This window comes from Fundulus heteroclitus, chromosome 21, assembly GCF_011125445.2.
Source record: "Fundulus heteroclitus isolate FHET01 chromosome 21, MU-UCD_Fhet_4.1, whole genome shotgun sequence".
Taxonomy (NCBI): domain Eukaryota; kingdom Metazoa; phylum Chordata; class Actinopteri; order Cyprinodontiformes; family Fundulidae; genus Fundulus; species Fundulus heteroclitus.
In genome coordinates, this window is record NC_046381.1 from 21,359,716 (window position 1) to 21,385,634 (window position 25,919).

Sequence of the window (25,919 nt, forward strand, 5' to 3'; positions counted from 1 at the left end):
AAAAGCCTAGCATTATTGAATGATTGCAAAATGCAATGCTTGTTGTCTAAAGCAGGATATTTGCAGTTTATCATCATTGGCCATGAAATTTGTGATCCCTGAAACCACATTCCCTCCTAATTCTCCCTTGCTAGGTCTTCCAGCAGAGCCAATCCATCCACCGTGCAGCACTACGCACAAGTGTAGTTGACCGTTTACAGCAAATAAAGTCATTCCCTCACAGCTTGTCACAATTTATCTGCTAATCCGTGGTCGACCCAGTGATCATTGGGCAGAGGAATATGATGGTAGAAAAGCCTGATAAAATGTTGTGGGGACTGTCTTCAGACAATTGTGGCTTAGTGATTAGCATTCTGAGAAGGGAGAACTTTTGCTAGCAGACATTCGGTCCACATAAGATGTTGTTCCAGGCTACACCGTGCCCACCTACTGTATAACGCTGTAAGTGAAACACAAACATTAATGACAATGATGATGGTCATCCAAACAGGCTTTTGAAGAAACAATATGCCCATTATTACATCAGCAAACGGGCTTAATATAACAGTTCCCCTTTCAGAGATAACAGGCAAAACATATTGCACAATATTCAATTCCTTCTCCTTCAGGACATGAAAAGAACCAGTAGATGGCTCTTACACTATCTCTTTTCTTATTTTCCTTGTGATTTAGCTTTCAGGTACATGGATCTTTGATGTCAATGAGGAAAAAAAGGCCACATGACAGTTGCTAAGCAGCACATCTACACCGTTTAGCCTATTTAAACGCTTGTCAGGAAATCTCCTCTTTGACTACATAACACCACAATGTTTCTGGTAGACATTATGTTGCTATGCTAAACAGCTGCACACAGCTTGTGCAAAGAAAAGACATTCTGGCAGTGCAGAACAAATGCAATGTTTAACAGGAATTTACACAGCAACATGCAGCTGTGTCCGATCACCTCCCACCATTATCCGATATAGAGAGCTAAAAAAAAAAAAAAAAATGAGAAGAAATGTTGTCGGGCAAATATAATTTGTTCGTTAGACCCCATTCTATGCAAAGACATTAATTTTTTCATTTTTTTTATTTTGCACACCATTACTGTAAGTATAATTTGTGCAAGATCAGATGTAAAATAAAATTGGTCATACTTTGGTTGACTATGAGATATCTATCCGTCCATTGTCCATACCTGCTTATTCATGCAGGGATGTGGAGTGGCTGTTGCCTATCTCCAGCGGTTATAAGGTATCCACTTAAAAAAAAAAAAGAATATTTGTTTTTTGGAGCCTAATGGCTAGAGACATCTATGGTCTATAATCAAAGTATGGATGGGTTTCTCTTTGTTGACCCATACAACAAAACTAGTTGTTACATGCAAAAGAGGACCATCAGGCTGCCAGCCGATCATAAGTGTTCTGATGGCTGGTTTAAATCTTATCTGTCGGACAGATTCCAGTTTGTTCATGTTAATAATAAATCTTCCTCAAACTCTAGGGTCACCTGTGGAGTACCACAGGGTTCAGTCCTTGGACCAATTCTCTTTACTATATATATGCTTCCGATTGGCAAAATTATCAGACAGCATGGGATTAATTTCCACTGTTATGCTGATGACACTCAGCTATATTTATCAATAAATCCTGATGAATCCAATCAGTTACTTCGACTGCAGTCATGTCTTGATGACATCAAAAGCTGGATGACTTTAAATTTCCTGCATTTAAATTCTGACAAGACAGAAGTTGTAATCTTTGGGCCAGAGTCTTCAAAAAATAAAGTTCTTAATCAATCCCTTAATCTGGGTGGCATTAACCTGGCCTCTGGTAATAAAGTTAAAAATCTTGGTGTTGTTTTCGACCAAGACATGTCATTTAAATCCCATATTAAACAGGTTTCCAGAGTTTCCTTTTTTCACCTCCGGAATATCGCCAAAATTAGAAACATTCTGTCCAGGAGTGATGCTGAAAAACTAGTCCATGCATTTGTTACTTCAAGGCTGGACTATTGTAATTCTTTACTATCAGGAAGTCCACAAAATGCAGTTCGAAGTCTTCAGCTGATTCAAAATGCTGCGGCAAGAGTTCTGATGAAAATCAACAAGAGGGATCATATTTCTCCAATTTTAGCTTCCCTTCATTGGCTTCCTGTTAAATCAAGAATAGAATTTAAAATTCTCCTTCTAACGTATAAAGCCCTTAATAATCAAGCTCCATCATATATCAGAGCTCTGATTACCCCGTATGTTCCTAACAGAGCACTTCGCTCTCAGACTGCAGGTCTGCTGGTGGTTCCTAGAGTCTCTAAAAGTAGAATGGGAGGCAGATCCTTTAGCTATCAGGCTCCTCTCCTGTGGAACAAACTCCCAGTTTTGGTCCGTGAGGCAGACACCCCGTCTACTTTTAAGACTAATCTTAAAACTTTCCTTTTTGACAAAGCTTATAGTTAGAGTGGCTCATACCCTGAGCTATCTCTATAGTTGTGCTGTGATAGGCCTAGGCTGCTGGAGGACATCAGGGTCTAATTTTCTCACTCTACTGATTTCTACTGTTCTTCAGTTTTGCATTGTATTACATTGAAATGACTGTCGTCATTTCAGCTTTTAACTTTTTGCTCTCTCTCTTTTTCTTCATAGTAGGTACACCTAGTCTGGCGTTCTGTTAACTGTGACATCATCCAGAGAAGACGGCTCACCCGCTAATACCATCTAATGTAGAACAGATTACTAGATCAATGTGTGCTTCTGTGCTTGTTTGTTTCTCTTGTTGTGTCTCTGCTCTGTCTTCTGTAACCCCCAGTCGGTCGAGGCAGATGACCGTTCATACTGAGCCCGGTTCTGCCGGAGGTTTTTCCTTCCCGTTAATGGGTGGTTTTTCTTCCCACTGTCGCTTCATGCTTGCTCAGTATGAGGGATTGCAGCAAAGCCATGTACAATGCAGATGACTCTCCTTGTGGCTCTACGGTTCCCCAGGAGTGAATGCTGCTTGTCGGGACTTTGATGCAATCAACTGGTTTCCTTATATAGGACATTTTTGACCAATCTGTATAATCTGACCCAATCTGTATAATATGATTGAACTTGACTTTGTAAAGTGCCTTGAGATGACATGTTTCATGATTTGGCGCTATATAAATAAAATTGAATTGAATTGAAATTGATGGCCACTTATTGTTCGCAGGGGGCTGAGTCAGGCTCGCAATAACAGCCCTGTTTCCCTCTGGCATTATTAAAGTATTTCTGATTCTGATTGCATGTGAACAACTGGTTTTGAACGTCACACAAATTATTCTACTATGCGAAGATACTGCCTATAAGGCTGAGTTTGGCTTTCTCACTCTACTGAGTTCTACTGTTCTCCAGTTTTGCATTGCTTGTCCTTCTTTTAGCTTTTAACTTTTTGTTCTCTCTCTTTTTTCATGATAGTAGGTGCACTTGGTCTGACGTTCTGTTAACTGTGACATCATCCAGAGAAGACGGATCAACTGCTATTACCATCTAATGTAGAACAGATTACTGGATCAATGTGTGCTTCTGTGCTTTTTTGTCTCTCTTTCTGTGTCTCTGCTCTGTCTTCTCTAACATAGAAAGTACTCCTGGGTCAATGTGAGCTTCTGAGCTTTCTGTGTCTCTGCTCTGTCTTCTCTAACATAGAAAGTACTCCTGGGTCAATGTGAGCTTCTGAGCTTTCTGTGTCTCTGCTCTGTCTTCTCTAAGCCCCAGTGGGTGGAGGCAGATGAGCGTTCACACTGAGCCTGGTTCTGGTTCTGCTGGAGGTTCTCCTCCCTGTTAAAGGGGAGTTTTCCTCTCCACTGTCGCTTCATGCATGCTCAGTATGAGGGATTGCTGCAAAGCCATCAACAATGCAGACGACTGTCCACTGTGGCTCTACGCTCTTTCAGGAGGAGTGAATGCTGCTTGTCTATGGATCTGGTTAGCTAGCCTCTTTTTCTACCTGGATTATTGAGCTGCATCAGGCCATATACTCAGGGTAGCTCATTAAAGCTGCAGTAGGGAGTACTGACCAAACCATGCTCAGCAGAACATTTTACTTACTCTGTACATAACTGTGCACCCCAACAGTGTTGATCAAAGAATGGATCTGTGTGCAATCTTTCTCACCTGCAGTTATGCTTTTGCAAGAAATAGACGATGTGGCTACCATAACAACAATGTTGTCTATTGTCTGTGATGGGTCCACCAGAGGTGCATTGACAGCATAAATGTGTTACAGCTCACCAAGTTGTTTTCTAATACAATATATTTTTTGTACAAAGTAATTTCTGGCCCTTTTTAAACTAATAAAGCGGGTCAATGGTGACCCGGAAGTTATTCTTTTTGCACATGTGCAAAGGAGTTGATGGTATGGATGGTGCTACCGGTACAGATCGGTTAGAGACAGCCCTGTCCCAACACTCGCACTTCCACCCTTTTGCCCCTTAACACCCCTGGGTGTGAGTGCATAGTGTGTCCTGATTCTCCAGAGTGGTATTTCTATCTGCTTTGTTGAATTTGTTTGATGTATTTGCGCTTTAAAATGTTTGAAAGCACCAAGTAATGTTTTGCATGTCTATTTATTGACGTCTGAACGTGTGTTTATGAACAAGTAAACAACTAGTTATGCTTCCTGTCTGTTATGTTGATTTTGTTTTTATCTCACAGCAGATGTTGATGAAGTTGTAAAAAATACAATAAAGAAATAGTTGCGAAAAAAATATCAAATGTCTTTATTATTATTATTTACTTCTTTTCTGTAACAAACAAAAAACAATGTCACATCAAGGTGCTGTCAGTAATGAAAGTTACACCACATATATATTTTTGGTTATTTTATATTTATTTTGGGTGTATATTAAACAATATTATTTTCCATTCACTTTGCATTTGTGACAATACCCACTCTACTATGCCTAATCCCTTCAAAGTTTGGTTCATGCAATTTATTCCTCTCAAGACAAGTGCTTGTTGCAATTTTAATAATTTTCATCAGTAAAGATGGCAAAAATAGTGGTGGTCCCGTCATTTATGGTGTTGCAGTTACAACACAGAGGCTCAAGTTGATGACATAACTCGTAGTGTTCCAATCCTCCTGTTTTGGATGCTTGTAACCTGCGCTCTCAACCTTATGTGCACTTCCACCAGTTACACACTTAACAGCAGTGGGTAGGGTTTAGTGTGAGTATTGGGAGAGGGCCAGTATCTCAGGATAAAGTTGCACTTTTGCAACTGCTTGCAATAAAAAAGTAAGGTGTTCCCAATGTATTTACCAAATGGGTCAGTTTCAATAAATACAAACTGAGATTTTGTGCATTCTGCTCTTCAGTATGAAGTTGTGTTACACCTCCAGGATTAGGGTTTAACACTGAAAGCAGTCAGTGAGAAATGTTTCATGGACACAAAACCAGTGAAGAAGCAGCAGAATAAAGGAAGAGAGTTCATCCTTAAGAACATCAACTCTAATAAACAGAGCAGGTAATGTTCTGTAGGAAGCGAATGAGTTAATGTTCAATCCCTTGTACAAGCAGGATTTTATGCAATTTACATTTAAGACATATCTTAGTGTTTCAGTATAGATACAGTAAATATTGTGAATTGGCTTCATGAATCACTACTTCTAACTATGTTTGTTCCGAAAAATTGAGATGTTGGTGCATGTGCATCAAAATTTAGTTATTTTTTGTACACACAATTGTTTGCATGTACAAAAAGAAAACTTTGACACAAACTAGTTGAATCAAATCAGTTCATCAGTTGTTGAACTGAGTTGGCTGAATTCACATTTCCTTTTTAAATATTAGCGAATAAAATTGTTGGATGAGGTTATTTGAATTCAACAGCAGTTAAACACATCAGTGAAATGCAATGGAATTAGTATTCAAAAGTATTTGTTTTTTTATTTGGTGAAAGTCCTTGTGAGAAAATGAAAGAGAAAAGCATGAAAAAATATCTTGTTAAAGAGGTTAAATTACACAATTAATATAAAAGTCATAGAATATGTATAACATTTAAAAATATGTACCCAACTTTAAGAAATTGCAGAAAAAGATCAAATGATGTAAGAACAGCCATATGAATCAAATGCGAATATAATTATCTATTCATACTGATTCAAAATAATTTGTGTTTTATATATCATTACCTTGACTAACTTTTTTAACACAACTGTAAATTTAAATACAATCGACTTACTTAAAAATCCATTACTGTAGCAAACCCAGCCAGGGAAATAACCTTTATTTCTGTGTAAAAAAAAAAAAAGGGGGATTTTTTTTATAAACTTGATCAACATCATATAGTCTGAGAGATTAGTAATTTCAGAACACAGGTGCACTCCAATTTCCCCCAGACTAGACTAAAAGAGATTTTAATATTGCAATACCACATTTTTAAGAGAACAATTATTATAATAATATAAGCTTACTTCAATTTTTATTAGTAGCAATCAAGTTCATCAGGTTACCCCTACAGTTTGGCAAAAATGCTAAATTGTTTTTCAGTTCCATTTTTATTCATCAAGTTCAAAATTTAAAAAAAACTTCATCTTGGTGTACCTAACAAAGAAATGCCCTTACGCACAGATACCATAGAGAGAGGCCAAGTAAGGGAAAGCAGTTCTAACAAAAATGAAGCTCTTTGAGAAAAGCTTTTAAGAAGTTGGGCCATTACTTTCCTGATCCTGCTGTTAAAAGCAGGGAAGCCGGCAGGAGTAAGTTTCTAACACAATGCTAGTCTAGAGCCAAGGAGCAGCAGCAGTGTGCTCTACACACAACAGCTCTCAGCTTCCCCACATTTGCGTGGAAATAAAATGTATCTAGGAGCAAGATGACAGGGTAATACTTGTGTTTTATTTGAAACTGTAACACTGGCAATGGCTCCCATTTTTTTAACTCAAGCCCTATTCAGATCATCCATTCATTCTGTGATCAACGCATGTTCCACATAATATGGAACTGGGGAACCAGTGTGACATAGTGATGTGAAACAAAACGAAGACCGCTCTACAAGCAGCAGGAGTCTGTGGTGACAGAGCTGAAGCACTACATGATCTTCCAAAGTCAATCTGATCAAAGAAATACTTTGCTCAGCAAAATCTGATAACATGTTGATAATGGTGCACAGCATTGCTTACATTTAAAGAGATAAGGACATATAGCTCATACATCTTCCACATTGCTCAGATGAATGTTACAAGTTGTAAACCACACCTCTTCAGTTCTGCAACCAAAGCAGCATGATCTGAAAGTGCACAAGGTCCATGATCTCATTGATCCACTTTTATGATTTAAAAAAAGAAAGTAAAGTTCCATTGCTGAGCTATAATTGGAAAAGGGCTATAGACTACAGGTAAAGATAAACATAATTTAAGGTAACCCCTGTTTGCAATTTTAAACTGAAGTTTTGTAAGACATCTAAACCAAACTTTGTAGGAATCATAATTGCATGCAAAATGTATATGTATAACTTTTTAACTCAGCATCTTAGCTGCATTATATAGAGATGAACATTTTGTAATGCTTTCAGGGCAACTGAAAGACAGAATAACTCAAATCTGACAGCAAATATAAAAACCAGCTCAGCCAAGATCAAAACCCACAGCATCATCATCATCATCATCATCATCATCATCATCATCACTGAGGATTTGAGATAGTGTAATTGAGATAAACCAGCCAACAGGCAGAAGCCATTGACTTTAGATGACACATATCAAGACACATCATGCATTCTTACTCCACATGATCTTCCATTCCTCCAGCTGCAGCTGAGCTTTGCTGCTGGCATGATGGACACCCGTGGACACCCACATTGATCCAAGCAGTGTTCTCATTAACACAGCGGTTCTTCTTGTGTCTCAGTTTGTCTGCTCTCCTCTCCCAGCTAGGTGTAATTGTCTGCTTGAGTTTCTCTGTCTGAGCATGTGTTTAGGATGGAAAAAAGGGGATAGCTGTGTGTATGCAGTCTACTGGAAGGCCAGTAAGAACATCAGCACTACGTTGATGATGATGAGAAGCATCATGATGACAAACACAACCACCTTTTGGGTGTCTGGGGGTAGGTTACAGCGCAGAAGGGTGTTAAAGAATCCCATCTTCTGCCTGCTCCACCTCCCAGAGCCATTGCCACGAGCCATTAGTTCTTTGGCTTCCTCCTCTTCCTCCTCTTCAGCACCGCCGGCAGTCCCCAGTCGCCTTTCTCTGAGCACTGAGCCTCCACACCACACCGCGTCACCTCGTCCCACTCCTTGACAACCTCCGTCGTTGTCTTCTAAAATAGGTCTGCACCTCCGCTCTGCTCCGACAGCCACCTCCCCTGCTTCTCCTGCCACTTTGCCGATGCTCAGCGTTGCCCCGGCCTGCCAATGGAGGCTAGGTGCCTATCTATGTCAGTGTGTGTGAATCTGCAAAGCTAGTTATATGCTCAGCACCATTCGCTCCTTTGATGGCGCTTTCCTCTGTGTACGCTCACAAAACACCCCTCTGTTTTCTTCGATCCGCAGCCAGGTTAGGATTGTTCCTCTTCTCAGTCGCCCTTTGGTCAGGATGTCAGGATAAAAACTGGGGGATGGGATATTCCTTCTTCTCGATACATGATCATTCCTCCTCGTATCTGTTCTCTTCTTCTACCCACTGCTTTCTAGCACATTCTTCTTTCACTCTAGCCTACATACGCTCCAGAATCACCAACCATTTCTTCTCTCTGTAGCTTCTTTGTATTTATCAATCTCAGTGCCTTCTCTCTCTGTTATGAGCTCGCTCTAAAATGGAGCTCAGTGCTGCGGGAATCTGTGCTACCTCAACCATCCATCTAACAACCAGATTGGAGTATTTTTTTTCCTCTTTCCTTTCCTTCTTCTTTCATGTGCCCACCCCTGCATCGCTGGCAGCCAATCAGAATGTGCAGTGTGTCAGCACATCCTGGATACCAGACTGGCTGAGACAAGGCCATAGCAACCCCTGAGAGGGAAGCAAGCAGAGTGGGGGTAGGGTAGGGAGATGAGAGGGAGAGAAGCAAGATGGAGAGGCCATCCAGACTAAAAAAATAGAACTCAAATTAAAAAGTATGTGCAGTGTGGTTGTATATTTGCTGGTGTCTGATACTCAGTGTTGGTAATCATCAATAATACAGTGAAAAGATTAAACTGTTAGCTTATTATTTCTTAGGTCCAAACCACATTTTTAGAACTGACTTACCCATTTGAATAGCACTGTGGCATAAACTGCAATCTAAGGACATGGAAATAACTACAGTCCTCTTTTTGTAATGAGAACCTAACTAGTGGTTAAGTACCAGCCAGACGTGTGTGTGTGTGTGTGTGTGTGTGTGTGTGTGTGTGTGTGTGTGTGTGTGTGTGTGTGTGTGTGTGTGTGTGTGTGTGTGTGTGTGAATAAAAGAGTTCAGAATGATTAGGTGATGAACTATCACTAATAGTTCATCACCTCAAACTAAACTCCTACTGTTAATAATTGTATTAATAACAGTGTATTTACAGACTTTCAGTAGCATGATATAAATTTCCCTTGAAATTGTTTTAGCAGCCTCATTGCTGTAGTATAATTCAACCACCATAAGTAAAACATGAACTGGTTATTTGTAGCAAAGTGGGACTTTGAGCTGGTTCCATTTCCTGCTGCTATGGTTACACAACCACTGCATCACTTGCTTAAGTATTCCAGTGACACAGTTATTTAGAGAGAAAAACAGTGCTGGGTGCAGTCCTGTGTGCAGGAATGATGGTCAGAACTAGGACAGAATTGAGATCCAACTGAATGCTACCAGAATTAGTTATATAAATAAAATGTCTTGACAAACCCAAATACAACAGAAAAGAAAAACCTGTAAACAATATTGTGCCCAATCTTTAATATAGGCATAGACTGAGTTATGACTGCAATGTGTACTGCAAAACACAAGATAAAAATCTAATTAATTACAATAGAAAAATATTTCCCCTTACTCTCTGCACCAAAGAAGTTACAAGATGCCGCCTCCGGATGACTGAATGTTTTCTGGAATGAGCAATGGAGGTAAGAGGTAGGGCATAGATATGGTGTCCCACCTTTAGATGAGCAAGCTGGAGTTGGTGGTAGGCCCTCAATTTACACTGCGTTCAGTGTGGGGTGCTGAATGTAAAGATCTAGCATTTTCACTGCCACATTTCTTTTATTTACCACACTTTCTTCACATTTAGTGCATTTTTCTCACATTAAGTAGGAAATGCTAAATATAAATGTTAAATCCATATGTCAGGGTCTGGGGTGTGTGGATCATTGTATTCTCTCAGGTGGCCACTAGAGGGTGGAGCTGAGATGAGCTAGCTGTGTTTCCATCATCCTCATCAGCTGCAGAAATTAAGGAGCTAACTGCCGATCATTTGATGCCAGGGTGTTGTGTGGTACTTCAAGCCACTTTAAATCATCCCTGAGATTTGGTTTTTACTCCTTGCTACTTCTGTTAACCAGTCTTCTATACTCCTTCCCAAAGGTACCTGCCTAGAAGAAGTCTGGAACCTCCTTGACAAACTTACCTGGTTCCTCACATTCAGCCTTCTGTCTATCATCCTCCTCGTTACATGTTCTATGACCTGCAGTTCCAAGTTTCCTGTAAAGGAACCTGTCTGCCCTCCAATACCATCAATGCTTTCAAGCTCACACTCTGGATTCCAGAACTACCTCTCCTGAGTGTCATCTACTACTGAAACAGTAAGCTTCTCTGGATCTTTCATTCTCCCTCTCAATTTGCTTGCTCACCTCTGCTCCTCTGCAGGTGACCAACCAGGGATGTCCTCGTGATTCGCTATTGCATTTTTATTTAAAACACAAAGAAGAGTAACGCACAATATGCAGCGGCGGGCGCCTCCATGAGGAGCTGAGCACTAGGATGCTTGTAAAATAAAATGACAAGGATTTTGATGCATACAGATCATCACTGAAACTATGTCCGAAAGAAAGAAACTGCAGGGAATGGTTTCTAAATGGATGAGGCCAGAGATAGGCGATTCTCAGAGAACTTTTTATAAAGTTTGCCAAAGTTCTCTTTCATTCTTACACAGAATGGAATGCAATGTAAAGCAACACAGTAGAAGGGTGTGGCACAAGAAACAGTTGAAAAAGCCTCCTGTTAATCTATGAACCCAAAAACACCGGCCAGACAGTCAAGCTACAGAAGCCAAGATTACCTTCAAACAATATTTAACTTTATGCAAAAATCAAATATTTTTTAATTGAAGTGTTCATTTTTAAAAGCTAGTTGTTGTTTTTTTTGATAAACTTTTTTGTTTTAAAGTTTAACATCCATGCAGGTGTTACTTCAGGCCATATCTGACAGGAATACGCAGCTTATGGAGGGTTTCTGGGGGACAGGGAGGGAAGGGAATTGAAATTGTAGAGGTGAGTGGACTATAAAATAGGTTGGCAAAAGTGTGACGGAAGAGCTTGCTTGTTGCTGCAAATATGAAAGTAAGTTAAACAGGTGATGTTATGGATGTGGAAAGTGAACAAGAGGGGTAAGAGACCTGAGTGAAGTTCCCCCCCCCCCCCACCTTCTTCAAATCAGACAAAAGGTGGGAGAGATACAGGAATTGTCAATGCATATTTTAAAACTGCCAAATTTGGTTAAAGTTGACTTTGCACAATAAGCAAATATGGTACATAATGTGGCATGATGTCCACTGCCCTGGGAAAATATAGGCTGACGAGAACAAAATTTCATTAAAATGTATTATTTTTGCTTTAACCCTTGCATTAAAGACACCAGAGACCATAGTTAAATGCCTACCAGGGCCCATAACGGGAAGTAATGACACCCGGTCACACCGATCGGAGGTCACTGAAGTTGGTGTTGCTTTGGTGTGTGAGTTTGCTAAAACTATGTCGGACTCTGTAATTTTCTCTGGTCCCCTGCCTGATTTGACCAGTGATGACATGTTTAGCCGCATTTCAACATTCAACCGCAGGTTGTCTAGGTGGTGTCCAGAAAACGACGTGGGCTACATTGATAACTGGAGAACTTTCTGGGGAAAACCTGGTCTGATCCGGAGAGACGGCATCCATCCTACTTTGGATGGTGCAGCTCTTCTTTCTAGAAATCTGGCCGGATTTATTAGTCCTCCTAAATGCTGACAACCCAGGGTCCAGACCAGGAAGCAGAGCCGTAGTTTAACACACCTCTCTGCAGCTTCTGTACTGTTACCCATCCATTATCCTATTGAGACGGTGTCTTTCCCACGGCCAAAACTTAACAGATCAAAAACTGATCTAAAAGGAACAAATCATAAAACTCTCAAACATTAATACGACTCAACTTGAATCAAAACATAAAACAGTTAAACATGGTATATTAAATATAAGGTCTCTCCCTTCAAAGACTTTGGTTATCAGGAATCAATTCATAAACTAACAGACTGATGCATTTGGTCTCACAGAAACCTGGCTGCAAGAGGACTGTGTTAGTATAAATGAGTCAACTTCTTCTAGTTATTTAAATTTTCACATTCCCAGAACTACAGGAGGAGGAGTAGCAACCAACTTTCAGTCTTATTTATTAATTAGTCCCAGGCCAATTAATAAGTACAATTCTTTAGAACATTTAACCCTCAGTTTCCCTCATCCAAACTGCAGGGCAATAAAACAACATCTTTGTTGTTCTGTATCGTCTGCAAGGGCCTTACTTTGTCTTTTGGCCCTTTTCTCAGATTTCTTGTCTGATTTAGGATTTAAAAACTGACAGGGTTATTATACCCGGGGATTTTAGCATTCATGTTGACACAGAATGTGATAACCTTAATGTAGCCTTAAAAACTATCCTATATTCAATTGGTTTTGCACAAAATGTGCATAAATCGACGCACTCTTGCATTCATAACTTGGACCTTGTGCTGACATATGGCATTGATTGAGAAGAATTATCAGTATTTCCTCACAATCCTGTCCTATCTGACAATTTTTTGATAACCTTTGAGTTCAGTTTAACAGTCTCTCCTTTCCCCACACCAAAAAAAAGGTTTCATTATAGTAGAACTTCATTGTTTTCCAGTCAGGTTTCCATGCTCGCCCAAATGACATCCATATAATTGCAGACTGTGGAAGAACCACAGTACTGGCATTATTGGACCTCAGTGTAACATTTGATACTGTCAATCACTCCATTCTGTTAGAGAATCTTGAAAATTGCGTTGGCATTTTTGATCCAGCATGACTGGTTTACATCCTACTTAAAGGACAGGGACTTTTGTGTCAGTAGGTAACTTTACACCAGAGACGACAAAGATCATGTGGGGTACCCCAAAGTTCCATTCTGGGTCTTTAGCATGTTGATACCATGCCATTTCCGATGTAATTCGAGTGTGTTTTTATGGTTACAACAAACGTTATCTCCACAAGAGTTGTATACACTCATGGGATATTGATGTTTGTGTTATCCGGTGTAAGCCAAAGTTTTTAAAGTTAGCGCAGAAAGTCCGCTAGCCTAAATGCCATTAGCTTCCGGTAGCATCCAGTTTCCGGATATTCAACTATGGCTCATTCAAGCATAAGGTGTGGTTCATTTCGCTCCATCGTTCGATACTCCATTTAACCCATCCTCTTGGGGAGCAGTGGGCTGCCACTGTGCGGCGCCCGGGAAGCAATCTAAAAACAATCTTGACTCATCTGGGTTTAAGAGTCTTGCTGAGGGACCCAGAGTGGTAGTCTGTGGGAGTCAAACCCAGAACCTCAATGTTCTAACCACTAGGCTACCACTCCTCTCAGTCTTAGAACTCACAAGGTAGCAGAACTAACCAAATCAAGAAAGGAACAGGATGCGTTCCACAGGAGAAAAAAAAATTCCAGCTGCTTAAAACTTGCTGTCATAACTGACAAGTCAAAGAGTACACTTTAGGCCTTACTGAAGTAAGGCCTTGTGAGTTGCTACAGCCATCTTGTCTAATTACACACTAACAATAGAAATGAATATAGGAAATAGTAAGTTACCGAACAAGGTAGAACCAATAGGTTTCACATTAAACGTAAATGTGTTTTTCCAGTAGTCCAGCAGTTTTCCAAAGAAATTGCGGAAACTTTTTTATCCACAAGGAATATCGATTCAAACCAGGCGATTGAAGCCCACAAACTAAGGAGCTTTACTGCCATCTAGAGTTCCAGAGTCTGGGTTGTACAAATGGCTGCAAAAAAGCAAAACTCAAACTGCTTTGTTGTTAACAAATTAAATTGTTTTGTGGGATTTTTTTGTCTAAGTAATGTTCATCATGCAATGTAGAATTATGCATGAAAGGATATTAGAAACTTTTCCGTGGAAACGTACTGTTCAGATAATGTTTTCTGGATGTCATTCCTGCCCATGCCACATTCGACTTTCAGAGGATGTTGACTGAATGTCTTCAGAACAATCTGGGTTGCTGGGTAATTTTTATGCTCTGTCAAAGTGCTGAAAGCCTGAGTTTATTTAAAATCAATGTTAAAGACCTGTTTTGGGAGTTGTTTTTGAATGTTAATGTTAGTGTTGAAGTTTGTAGTCCTTGTCTTATATCTTGACCTGCTGCTATTATTCCAATGTACAGTAGTGTGCTTGCCTCTAACATTTTCCCTCTGTCTCTATAATGCTTTGCTTTCCTCTGATATTGTTTTGTTTATGGACAGTACTTTGGATCGTCTTGTGACTGAAAAGTGCTTTAAAAATAACACTTACCTTGCCTTGCTTTATCACATAATTCTGTATCAAACTTCAAAGAGCCTGTCCCCATTTTAACTCCTTTAGTATCACAGAAATGCCCAGCAGATGGCAGCAATGTTGTTTTATTCACATTCACAAATTGTCGCTTTTGTTGACAGTGTCACGTCCTCATTACATTTTGTATTAGACATTGTAGCTCCCTTGAAAAAGAAGGTGATTATTCACAGGAAGCTGGCTCCCTGGTTTAATTCAGAGCTACATTCCTTGAAGCACAATGTTAGGAAATTAGAGCAAAAATAGCGCTCTACACATCTAGAGGAATCCTACCTAATCTGGAAAAACAGTCTACTGTTGTATAAAAAGGCCCTTTGCAGAGTTAGAGCAGCATATTTTTCATCATTAATAGAGGAGACTTAAAAGTAATCCTAGGTTTCTTTTCAGTACAGTTGCTAAATTTCCACAGAGTCATGGCTCTCATGGATCATCAATTCCCTTTGTTCACAGCAGTAATGACTTTATGGGAATCTTCATAAAAAATTGATTCTATTAAAAGTAAAATTATTGGCATCCTCCCAAACATGATTACCTCATCCTCAGTAGTGGAGGCACCGTTGAGGCATCTTTAAAACCTAATCGGTGTCAAGACTGTTTAGACACAATAGAGTTTTCTGAGTTTAGGTCTAAAATTTTAGCTTCATCTAAACCTTCAACTTGCATGTTAAACCTAATCCCAACCAAGTTGTTTAAGGAAGTATTCCATAAATTCATTGGTTATTCCTCTTTGATTCCACTCTGAATTGTCTTATTACTGAAAAGTGCTATATAAATAAACTTGCCTTGCCTATTTGAATAATGCCCCCATTTTAGACATGATTCATCTACCCTTAGTAAATGGCTATGTACCACAGGCTTTTAAAGTAGCTGTTATTTAACGTTTACTTTAGAAGCCCACTCTTCATCAAGATGACTTAACAAAATAAAGACCTATATCTAATTTTCTTTTCTGGACTAAAATTCTTGAGAATATAGTTGCTAGTCAAGAATGTAAACCATTACATAGAAATGACAATTACTATGAAAATGAGTAATTATTTGAAGAGTTTCAGTCAGGCTTCAGAGTTCATTATAGCACCAAAACAGTTTTGGTGCAGGTCATTAATAATATTGTCATGGCCACAGATAATGGACTTGTTTCAGTACTTGTCCTGTTAGATCACAGTGCTTCATGTGATACAGTTGATCACAATATTCTCCAATTAAGACTTGAACATAATTTGGGGATTAAGGAAAAAGCATTAGGCTGGCTTAAATCTGATGTGTCTGACAGATTCCAGTTTGTTCATGATAATAATAAATGTACAAACCGTAGGGTCACTTGTGTAATCTTTAGGCCAGTTGTCTTTTGTTCTCACACACACACACACACACACACACACACACACACACACACACACATATATATATATATATACTACCGTTCAAAAGTTTGGGGTCACATTGAAATGTCCTTATTTTTTAAGGAAAAGCACTGAACTTTTCAATGAAGATAACTTTAAACTAGTTTTAACTTTAAAGAAATACACTCTATACATTGCTAATGTGGTAAATGACTATTCTAGCTGCAAATGTCTGGTTTTTGGTGCAATATCTACATAGGTGTATAGAGGCCCATTTCCAGCAACTATCACTCCAGTGTTCTAATGGTACAATGTGTTTGCTCATTGGCTCAGAAGGCTGATTGATGATTAGAAAACCCTTGTGCAATCATGTTCACACATCTGAAAACAGTTTAGCTCGTTACAGAAGCTACAAAACTGACCTTCCTTTGAGCAGATTGAGTTTCTGGAGCATCACATTTGTGGGGTCAATTAAATGCTCAAAATGGCCAGAAAAAGAGAACTTTCATCTGAAACTCGACAGTCTATTCTTGTTCTTAGAAATGAAGGCTATTCCATGCGAGAAATTGGTAAGAAACTGCAGATTTCCTACAACGGTGTGTACTACTCCCTTCAGAGGACAGCACAGACAGGCTCTAACCAGAGTAGAAAAAGAAGTGGGAGGCCGCGTTGCACAACTGAGCAAGAAGATAAGTACATTAGAGTCTATAGTTTGAGAAACAGACGCCTCACAGGTCCCCAACTGGCATCTTCATTAAATAGTACCCACAACACACCAGCGTCAACATCTACAGTGAAGAGGCGGCTGCGGGATTCTGGGCTTCAGGGCAGAGTGGCAAAGAAAAAGCCATATCTGAGACTGGCCAATAAAAGAAAAAGATTAAGATGGGGAAAAGAACACAAACATTGGATAGAGGAAGACTGGAAAAAAGTGTTGTGGACGGATGAATTCAAGTTTGAGGTGTTTGGATCACAAAGAACGCTTGTGAGACGCAGAACAAATGAAAAGATGCTGGATGAGTACCTGACGCCATCTGTTAGGCATGGTGGAGGTAATGTGATGGTCTGGGGTTGCTTTTGTGCTGGTAAGGTGGGAGATTTGTACAGGGTAAAAGGGATTCTGAATAAGGAAGGCTATCAGTCCATTTTGCAACACCATGCCATACCCAGTGGACAGCGCTTGATTGGAGCCAATTTCATCCTACAACAGGACAATGACCCTAAACACACCTCCAAATTGTGCAAGAACTATTTAGAGCAGAAGCAGGCAGCTGGTATTCTATCGGTAATGGAGTGGCCAGCGCAGTCACAAGATCTGAACCTCATTGAGCTGTTGTGGGAGCAGCTTGACCGTACAGTACGCAAGAAGTGCCCATCCAACCAATCCAATTTGTGGGAGCTGCTTCTGGAAGTGTGGGGTGCAATTTCTCCAGATTACCTCAATAAATTAACAGCTAGAATGCAAAAGGTCTGCAATGCTGTAATTGCTGCAAATGGAGGATTCTTTGACAAACGCAAAGTTTGATGTAAAACAAATCTTATTTCAAATACAAATCACTATTTCTAACCTTGTCAATGTCTTGACTCTATTTTCTATTCATTTCACGATGTATGGTGGTGAATAAGTGTGACGTTTCATGGAAAACACAAAATTGTTTGGGTGACCCCAAACTTTTGAATGGTAGTGTATATATATATATATATATATATATATATATATATATATATATATATATATATATATATATATATATATATATACAGTGTCTGAAATTACACCGGCCGAGTTGGCCAGTTCATGTAAAAATCAACTGGCCAGGCATATTTTTTACCGGGCAAAATATTAATCCTGACCAGACTTCAGCTTTTATAAAAATTAAGAGTGAGATTATGTTAATTTTGGGGGCGTGGTTGGGGGCGTGGCTGACTGGACCCTGGAAGAGAAACTTTGTTTCCTGACTTTGACAAGAAAATATTGTAGTTGATTATAAAAGACACAATCTGAATTATCAGATTCACATCCAGGCAATAAAAACACTGCAGATTATCATTATTCTATCCGTGTTGGTCTAATTTATGAATGAGGCGGAGTTTCATTAGGCCTATACATCCAAACATTTTCCCTCAGCTGCAACACTTAAAGCACGCAGGGGTTCACGCTGCGTTTTTACGCATGATCCAGCTGCTGGATTTTATCCCGGTGCGCTGCACGCGAAGGATAAACAGTGGTGAAGATGCATAAATGAAGACTGTAAAGGGCTCCTTTAGGGAGGAGAGAAGGAATAATGGGTCTGAGCTAAAGCCCCCGTGTTACAAGTTCCTTAAAATGACATTTAAAAGTGTGCCCCTGAATTACATGTAACGTAATTTTGCGCACCTGAATTCAAGCGCAAGGAACCACGCTCACCGAAGCACCGCTGGTTCTGTGTCGTTAAAAACAAAACAGCATGAAAACGGCTACTGACTCTCCTTTTGACTTTAATTGGGACATTTTGGTACAAGTGGAAGGACATTAAACGCAGTGATTCACGTTTTGAAGGCTGGTCGCTGAGAAAAGCAACTGGCTCCGAGAGGGGAGGCAGTCAGAGCGGTGAAGCACAGAGACACAGCACACGTAGTTTAAAAAAAAAAGCAGAATAAATAAGAACGAAACTTATAAACAGACTAATTGCTGTTAATTACCAGACTGTATCTGGTTAGCAGATCTGTTTTCTGATCCAGCGTGCAGCCATGACTGGTTCTGAATGTGAAAGAAGCTGAACCAGCTCCGTAGAAGGCGGGTCTAGACTGAGCTCTTATTTTATTTAGTACAAACATTTACTCGCCATGTAGCAACTAGCCCTCTGAAATTCACTCGCCAAACGGGAAATTTACTCGCATTTGGCGACTGGCGAATGTGGACCTTGTATACATACATAAACAGGTTTCTGATCTGATGAAAATCATTTATACTGCCTCTTACTTGCAAATGTTTATTAGCACACTTCTATCTCTCAAGGACTGTCTTTGACATGGACTACTGTATGAACTGCCGTAGCTGACCTAGCCGTTGAAGTTTTAAAAAAGAGCAGCTTGCTGGTTTGACCCCCGCTCTAACCGTCTCAGTTGTTGTGTCCTTGGGCAAGACACTTTACCCACTTTGCCTGCCGGAGTGGTCAGAGGGCCCAGTGGTGCTGTTTGTATGGCAGCCTCTCTTCTGTCAGTCTGCCCTACAATGTAGCTCACCACCGTCAGCTGTGAATGAGTGAATGACTGATTGGGGTCCTCTGGACTACATAAAGTGCTATACAAGTACAGGCCAGCAGCACTTCACCACCACTCATGATCTTAAGTCCTCTGGAGGCAATGAGGGTGGAATCAGGACCTGTTTATATTATCTGGTATTGCATGACTATTGATACTGCTTAATAGGATCAAATCATTTGCATTTCCTCTTCTGAACGCCACAAAAAACTAACCCTTGTTCAATGTGTGTTTGTTTGTCAGTTTGCCTTCATTATGTATAATGTGTATGATGTGAACCGGAGTAGCCAAAGAGAAATTTTGCCACGGTAACGCGTGGTGTCAATAAAAACACTCATGACTCTTTATTAGCAAATGCATAACAAAGGTTGATCTCTACTGCATCAATCAGACTGGATAGATTAGCTGTAAATTGAAGCTGCAGGGACTTTAACTAGCTAGCTACCAGGGAATGTTGTTAAGTACATATTATGTTCTGCATAGAGCATGCACAGCATTTATCTAATTCAGAGCTCTATTATATGGCTGTGCTTTTCAAAAACAGAATATAAACATGTACAAATGTAACATAAACATGTGCAAATGTAACATAACATTATCAATACTTCAATAAATAAAAACCTATTTAGGATTTACCTAATGAAAATGCCTTTCCACAAACTTGGGGGACATATCAAGCTTTTCAGTTCTTCCTTTTCACATTGAAATCCTTCAGTTATGTTCTAAAGTGAACCTACAATGCTTTGGTCTGAATTCCTTAGTAATTTACTCCCATGGTCCCCCTTTTTACCCCTGTTCTGGAGCAACTAGTTTTGGTGTGGTATCTTTAAATCTAAAGGAGGAACTTCTCACCCCGCCCCCTCCAATTCACAGAGCGTTCCACTCCACTTGTTCAGCCATTTTTTTAGTGTTAGGGGACGAAATAATGAACGACTAATGACTCATCCATTTGCTTCAGTATCCTTCAGATTGAACTAAAAAATTGCCCCGAGAAATAAAACTAGTAGATCCACGAGACTGATAAGTTGAAAGTCCATGACCTTGTATAGAAGGTCTGCAGCAAATACTGTGACATAATTGTAAAAAGAATATATATAATAATAAACAAAAAATAAAAGCAAACAGAGAGAACTCAACGGCTTGAAAAATAGAATATAAAGAACATAAGGCAGGAATAATAATCAGTTTGACTGAAAATTTTCTCTTGTAAGCCCATATATTCCCAGGCCGTGGACATCATGCCACAGTAGTTACCTAACTTGCTTATTGTGCAAAGTCAACAATAACCAAATCTGGTACTTTTAAAATATGCATTGACAATTATCTCTGCCACCTTCCAGGTTCAGAGCCTTGGTGTCATCCTGGACAGCTTCCCCATCCTCTCCTTCACTTTCCACATCCAGAACATCACCTGGTTAACTTTCATTTCAATCTGAAAAACTCACACAGAAAGAAAAGGCAATTAGAAGAATTTTATTGATACAATATTTTAAGAGTTTGGCGCTCAGACCTCAGCAGGAAAAATTCACGCTGAATTATACTTCAATATGCATAAGCAGGCGAATGAGAATAGGGATATTTCCCCCCAGGTCTGAAACTGGTGGTGGAGTGGAGATAAATAAAGTTTGTTCAGTCCATATGATGAACTGTTTGAGCTTGATGTCCAACTTGATAAACACAGGTTTGCATGAAGTGTCCATGATGAGCAAGCATGAAGCGACTGTGGAGAGGAAAAACTCCCCTTTGGGAAGAAACCTCTGGCAGAACCAGGCTCAGCATGGCGGTCTTCTGCCGGACCATTTTAAGGAGTGACTGGGAATTCCATAAGAGTCCAGGAGGAATTACACTCTGATAGGGACGAGGTTGAAGGAGGACCGTAGGAAAGACAGGCGAAGCTTGCTACGATGGTGGAGAAGGGGATGGAGGTGGAGAAGGGGATGGAGGTGGGTTGAAACCGGTCAGAGTCCAAACCGGACACGGCGCAGCCACCGCTTGCTCGCTGAGGAGAAGGCCGAGACGAGGATGTGGAGTTCTTTTTAAGATGAACCCAGGATGCTGATTGGCTTCGAGGAGGAGCAGTTCAAAGCTGATTGGCTTGCGTCGGAGGTGGATGAGTCCCTGATTGATGGAGGTAGGCAATAGAGTTTATTCAGTCTGAATTTTCGCTTAAGCTGCATATTTGCACACCAGAACATTAACCCCACTGTATCCCTGCCATTCAATATAAACCAATCCTATGATCATACAAGGCCAACCACAACCTGGACAATGCAGGTCACATGACCAACACTATGATGAGGTCATACATTTTAATATAACACAGATCGCACTTTACAATAATCAGTTTTTTAAATTTAATAAAACTTAAATCTTTGCCCTGTGGCTTGAGACCTGTCCATGATGTGTCTCCACCTCTCACTCGTTGACTGGTGAAGAGTCACCAGCCCCCCATGACACTGTGTGACGTCGAGTCGCTTGTCCCTATCAGATACGGCTTGAAGTAACACCTGTACGGAAAAGCGGGTATAGAAAATCCATGGATGGGATGTTACATTTTAAAAAGTTTTATAAGATTGATCAAAGTTTATCAGAAAAAACGTAACTTGTTTATAAAGATGAACATTTTTAATTAAATGTTATTAAACCTTTGCGTAAAGTTAAATATTGTTGAAGGTAATCTTGGCTGCTGTAGCTTGTCTGTCTGGCCGGTGTTTTGGGGTTGGAGTAAAAATGAGTCCATAGATCCACAGGAGGCATTTTCAGCTGTTTCTTGTGCGAGTTGCTTCTACAATGTGGCTTCACATCGCGCTCCATTCCGTGTAAAAATAAAAAAATAACTTCATAAAAAGCTCTCTGTGAATCTGACAATCACCTCTGGCCTCACCCAGTTAGAACTCATTCTCCAGTCCATGTTGTAGCTGCAGTTTATTTTTTCATACAGTTTCCCTAATCTGTATGCATCAAAATCCTTGACATTTTATTTAACGAGTGTCCTGGTGCGCAGCTGCTAATCAGGTGGAGACTGCTGCATATTGACTGACAGCCGCTCTGACTGCAGCTCTCACTGATGACTGCAGCTCTGCCTTCTTTGTTTCAGAAAAGCACAAGTGGAATACTTTTTTTTTTTACTTTTTCCGAATCTGACCCAGTCAAATAGGGAAACACTGTTTCACATTCCGACCCTTCAAAAAAAAAATGTGTCATGGTAAATTAGCCTGAGCTAGCATGCTACTCTTTGAGTTTTAAATAAAACATAATAGGGAATCATGAGGAGATCCCTGGTTGGTCGCCGCGTTTTTCAGCTAAGTTACTGGAAGCGAGGAATAGAGGCTGACAGATGACATGGCCACAGGTGGAGATAACTCATTATTAACTGCAAGAGCAGACAGACACGCTTACAGAGGGAAGTTGTTGTCAGCTGTTCAATCCGCTGAACTTTCTGACCTGCTGATTTGCATAAATCCAAAGAAAATCTTTGACCACCACTACTTTCATCCATGCCAGTTTGAGACGTTCTTCCAAAAGTTAAAATTATTGAACACTGATAAACCTCAGTCTGGCAGATGTCTGCTTTGCAAAGACCCGCCCTACTCTCTGATTGGCTAATGTCCCAGCTCTGCTAGGTTTATTGGTTGAGAGCAGCTTCAGTTTAAAACCTTGAATAAAAAGTCTAGATGGAACTTTTTGCACTCGTTTTCCAATTGACGGAAACCCGTTGCAGCGACAGAGAGCTTTAACCCCTGATATAAGGATATCTAGGTAGCTCCTGGACAGACCTCAATCAACCTGGTTTTCAGACACTTCTTGACGTCTGTGGCAAAATAAATGAGTTCAGTCTCCTTTCATAGGACATGGTCTTTCACATCAGGCTTCTTTTGATAAAGATAACTTTCTGTGCAAATGTGGTTTGGCAGTGGGATATTTTGCAGTTGTTATTAAAGCTGCAGAAGGAATTTTGACAAAACCACGGACTTGGCCTGAAAATTTGAACAAGCAAACCTTCCAGGTCTCTCCCCCCTGCTTTCTGCTACGCTACAGGGTTCCCTTCACAATTCCTCCCCCACAGCAGAGCCTGCCGTCCTGATTCAATTTTTACTTGTCTTTGTTTTCTGAACTGGTGCCACATAAGAAATTGGCAGTTTTCCTAAAAAGCAGCTTGTTTTTCCACCATTTCTCCACACACTTGCTGCCCACCAACAATCTAGAGCTTGAATTAAAGGTAGAACTATGCGGGGGAACGGATATGTGCAGCATGTTCACAAGAGTGATTGACACTGCCATCAACTGGGAAGAATGTCTAGCTCTTATTGGCTGTTTCTAAACAGTAGTGGTGTATTTCTGCAAATGGCAGTAGGACCATTGGGAGGAGCCAGATGAGCTTGATTTTTTTTACATCATCTGTCTCATATTTTACTGTCAGGACATAGTGGCAGTTTTAACAAATATGTGTGGCCCTGGTGTTGATGTAATAAAGCATTTGGAGATTAATTTTAAAAAAACAAAACTGAATGAAGCTTTCAAAACATGAGTTAAGACCCGGGATTGATGCCGACGAACAACTCTCAATATAGATTTTTAAAGGTGCTTTGAGAGATCTTTTGTAAAATGTTGCTAGATTGATAAACTGAATTTTATTTAATTAACTTTAATGGCTTAATTTTATTTGGTTTCATGGTAAGAGGCCCGCTTTTGTGCATACTGTCAGACAATATGAGACACAAGAAAAGATTATATCATACATGTACAGACAGAGGGCTGCTTCTCTAAGATATACTATTGTATAGTATGGTCAATATGAGTTTATAGGGATTTGTATTCTGTCACTATAGATTCTTTATTTCCATATATGAATTTTAAGTTTTTGCTTGTTAGGTTTCTTAATTGAAAAGCACATGGAGACTGTCTTCCTAAAGGTATACTCTGCAACCGGTGTTGATCTTCCAGCGAGGCTCCCCCCAGAGGGCGAAAGTAAAAGTGCACTGTCGTAAAGATGCTCAGACTGGAGTGCTCTTCGTCAAGCCAGGCGCGGTTGTTTTGAGCTTAGCAGACAGTCATTGTTTGTACTGCCGTTTTTTCCACTTTTCGTTGCGTTCGCCTAACGCAGTGAAAGTATGAACATCAGGGTTTTTTGTTTTTTTTAACCCAACATCAGAGGCGGCCGCCTCGCCAAACTCACGCTACCGCCTCGCCAACATTCAAAAAAAAAAAAAGATAAAAACAATAAAAAAATAAAAAATAAAATAATAAAACTCGATATTCTTGCATGTTTATTTGACGTTAATACGCGGTTCTTTGTCGTTGCTTTCGCGTGTGCATATAGTGAATGGCGGGGCAAAAACACATGGAGTTCTCTCCGTAAAGCAAGACCGACTCTCGCGATGCACAGACTTCTGAGCCTGTGGGTGCGGGCCGAGGGCTCTTGCAATTGCAAGTACGGTATTTCCCCCACAGACCACCAGGGCGGCCGAGAAAACCTTTGTTCTACCTGAAATGACTCATTTAATCATCCAAAACGGTATGGAACACATTCATTAACTGAAAAATGTTGCATAGTATGCCTTTAAAATAGGCCAGAATAGACTCTAGTGGAACGCCCATATCATTTTTAAATAGGAGGAACTTTCCAGGCAAACTTTATGAGGTAAGGCCACTTCCAATATAAACTTGTACATAAAAGGATAGTTGTGTCCATATTAGTCAGAAGTTGTGCATAACAAACATTTGTAAACTCATAATAATTTAAATCGCATTCAAAAGATACAACATACAGTTTAAATAGTTACAACTTCAATAACTAATAAATACAATTTTCAAGTTTAAATTTGTGCTTTACTCTTTATGAACACAAACAGCAGCGGCTGCTTGAGAATACGGATTTTTTCTTTGAGAATACGAATTCACAACAGTGGTCTGACGTCACGGTTTCCAAGGCTGGTTAATGGAGCACAGAGCGCGAAGATAGGAGCCGCGCATGCGTTCTTCAGACTGACCGTCTCTGAATGCACCGCGGCTGCAGCTTGATTCCAGACAGCGCAGAGTGTCTGATCCATACTCCATTCTGGAAGGTGGCGGTAATGCACCTATAAGTTGTTTGCCAACCGCCATAAACAAAAGAGAAGAAGAAGAAGAAGAAGAAGAAGAAGAAGAAGAAGAAGACAGCGCAGAGATCACAGTGGTAAGTTAAACATTCCCTTTTCTGCTGCTGTTGTTCTTAAAAAGTACTTTTTCAGATCCTTTGAGGCGAGAACATTATACTTTTAAGCTTCCCCATTTACAGAGTTGGTGCGTAATTTTAAAAAAAGAGTCTGATTTATTTGTTTTGTGTTTATCAGGCTGACGTGTGTTGCTTTATTAACTCAATAATTGCTGGAATAAATTGTAAATGTCTCCCAAGGATGACAGCAGCATATAAAATAGGGCTGGACGATAATTTAATAACAATATATATCAATTGAAAGACGTGTGTGGCACAATGAGGGGGAAAAAGGGTTGATAAAAGTTGGTTATAGAGACAGTTTTCCTTCCTTCCTCTTAGCCTATATTAGTTGATGCTACAGTCACTACTTCCTCTCGACCAATCGTAATGGCGGACCCAGGCACGCCGTTACAAAGCGCCGCCCTCTCAAACC

The 25,919-nt window shown here is 40.0% G+C and overlaps 1 protein-coding gene across 13 annotated transcripts in view; it reads right to left on the minus strand.

Moving 5' to 3' along the window:
* Positions 1-25,919, minus strand: part of arhgef4 (Rho guanine nucleotide exchange factor (GEF) 4) — a 155,513-nt gene that overhangs the window by 68,268 nt on the left and 61,326 nt on the right. Inside the window, exon 1 of one of the 13 annotated variants that reach the window (XM_036125243.1) lies at positions 7,715-8,839. The exons of 11 other annotated variants lie outside the window; for them this stretch is intronic. In XM_036125243.1, coding sequence (XP_035981136.1) covers positions 7,715-7,765 — 51 coding nt within the window. In that variant the 5' untranslated portion in view covers positions 7,766-8,839. Of the gene's footprint in view, positions 1-6,172; positions 6,197-7,714; positions 8,840-25,919 lie in introns of those variants that run through there. One more of the 13 variants, XM_036125244.1, reaches the window with a different exon arrangement.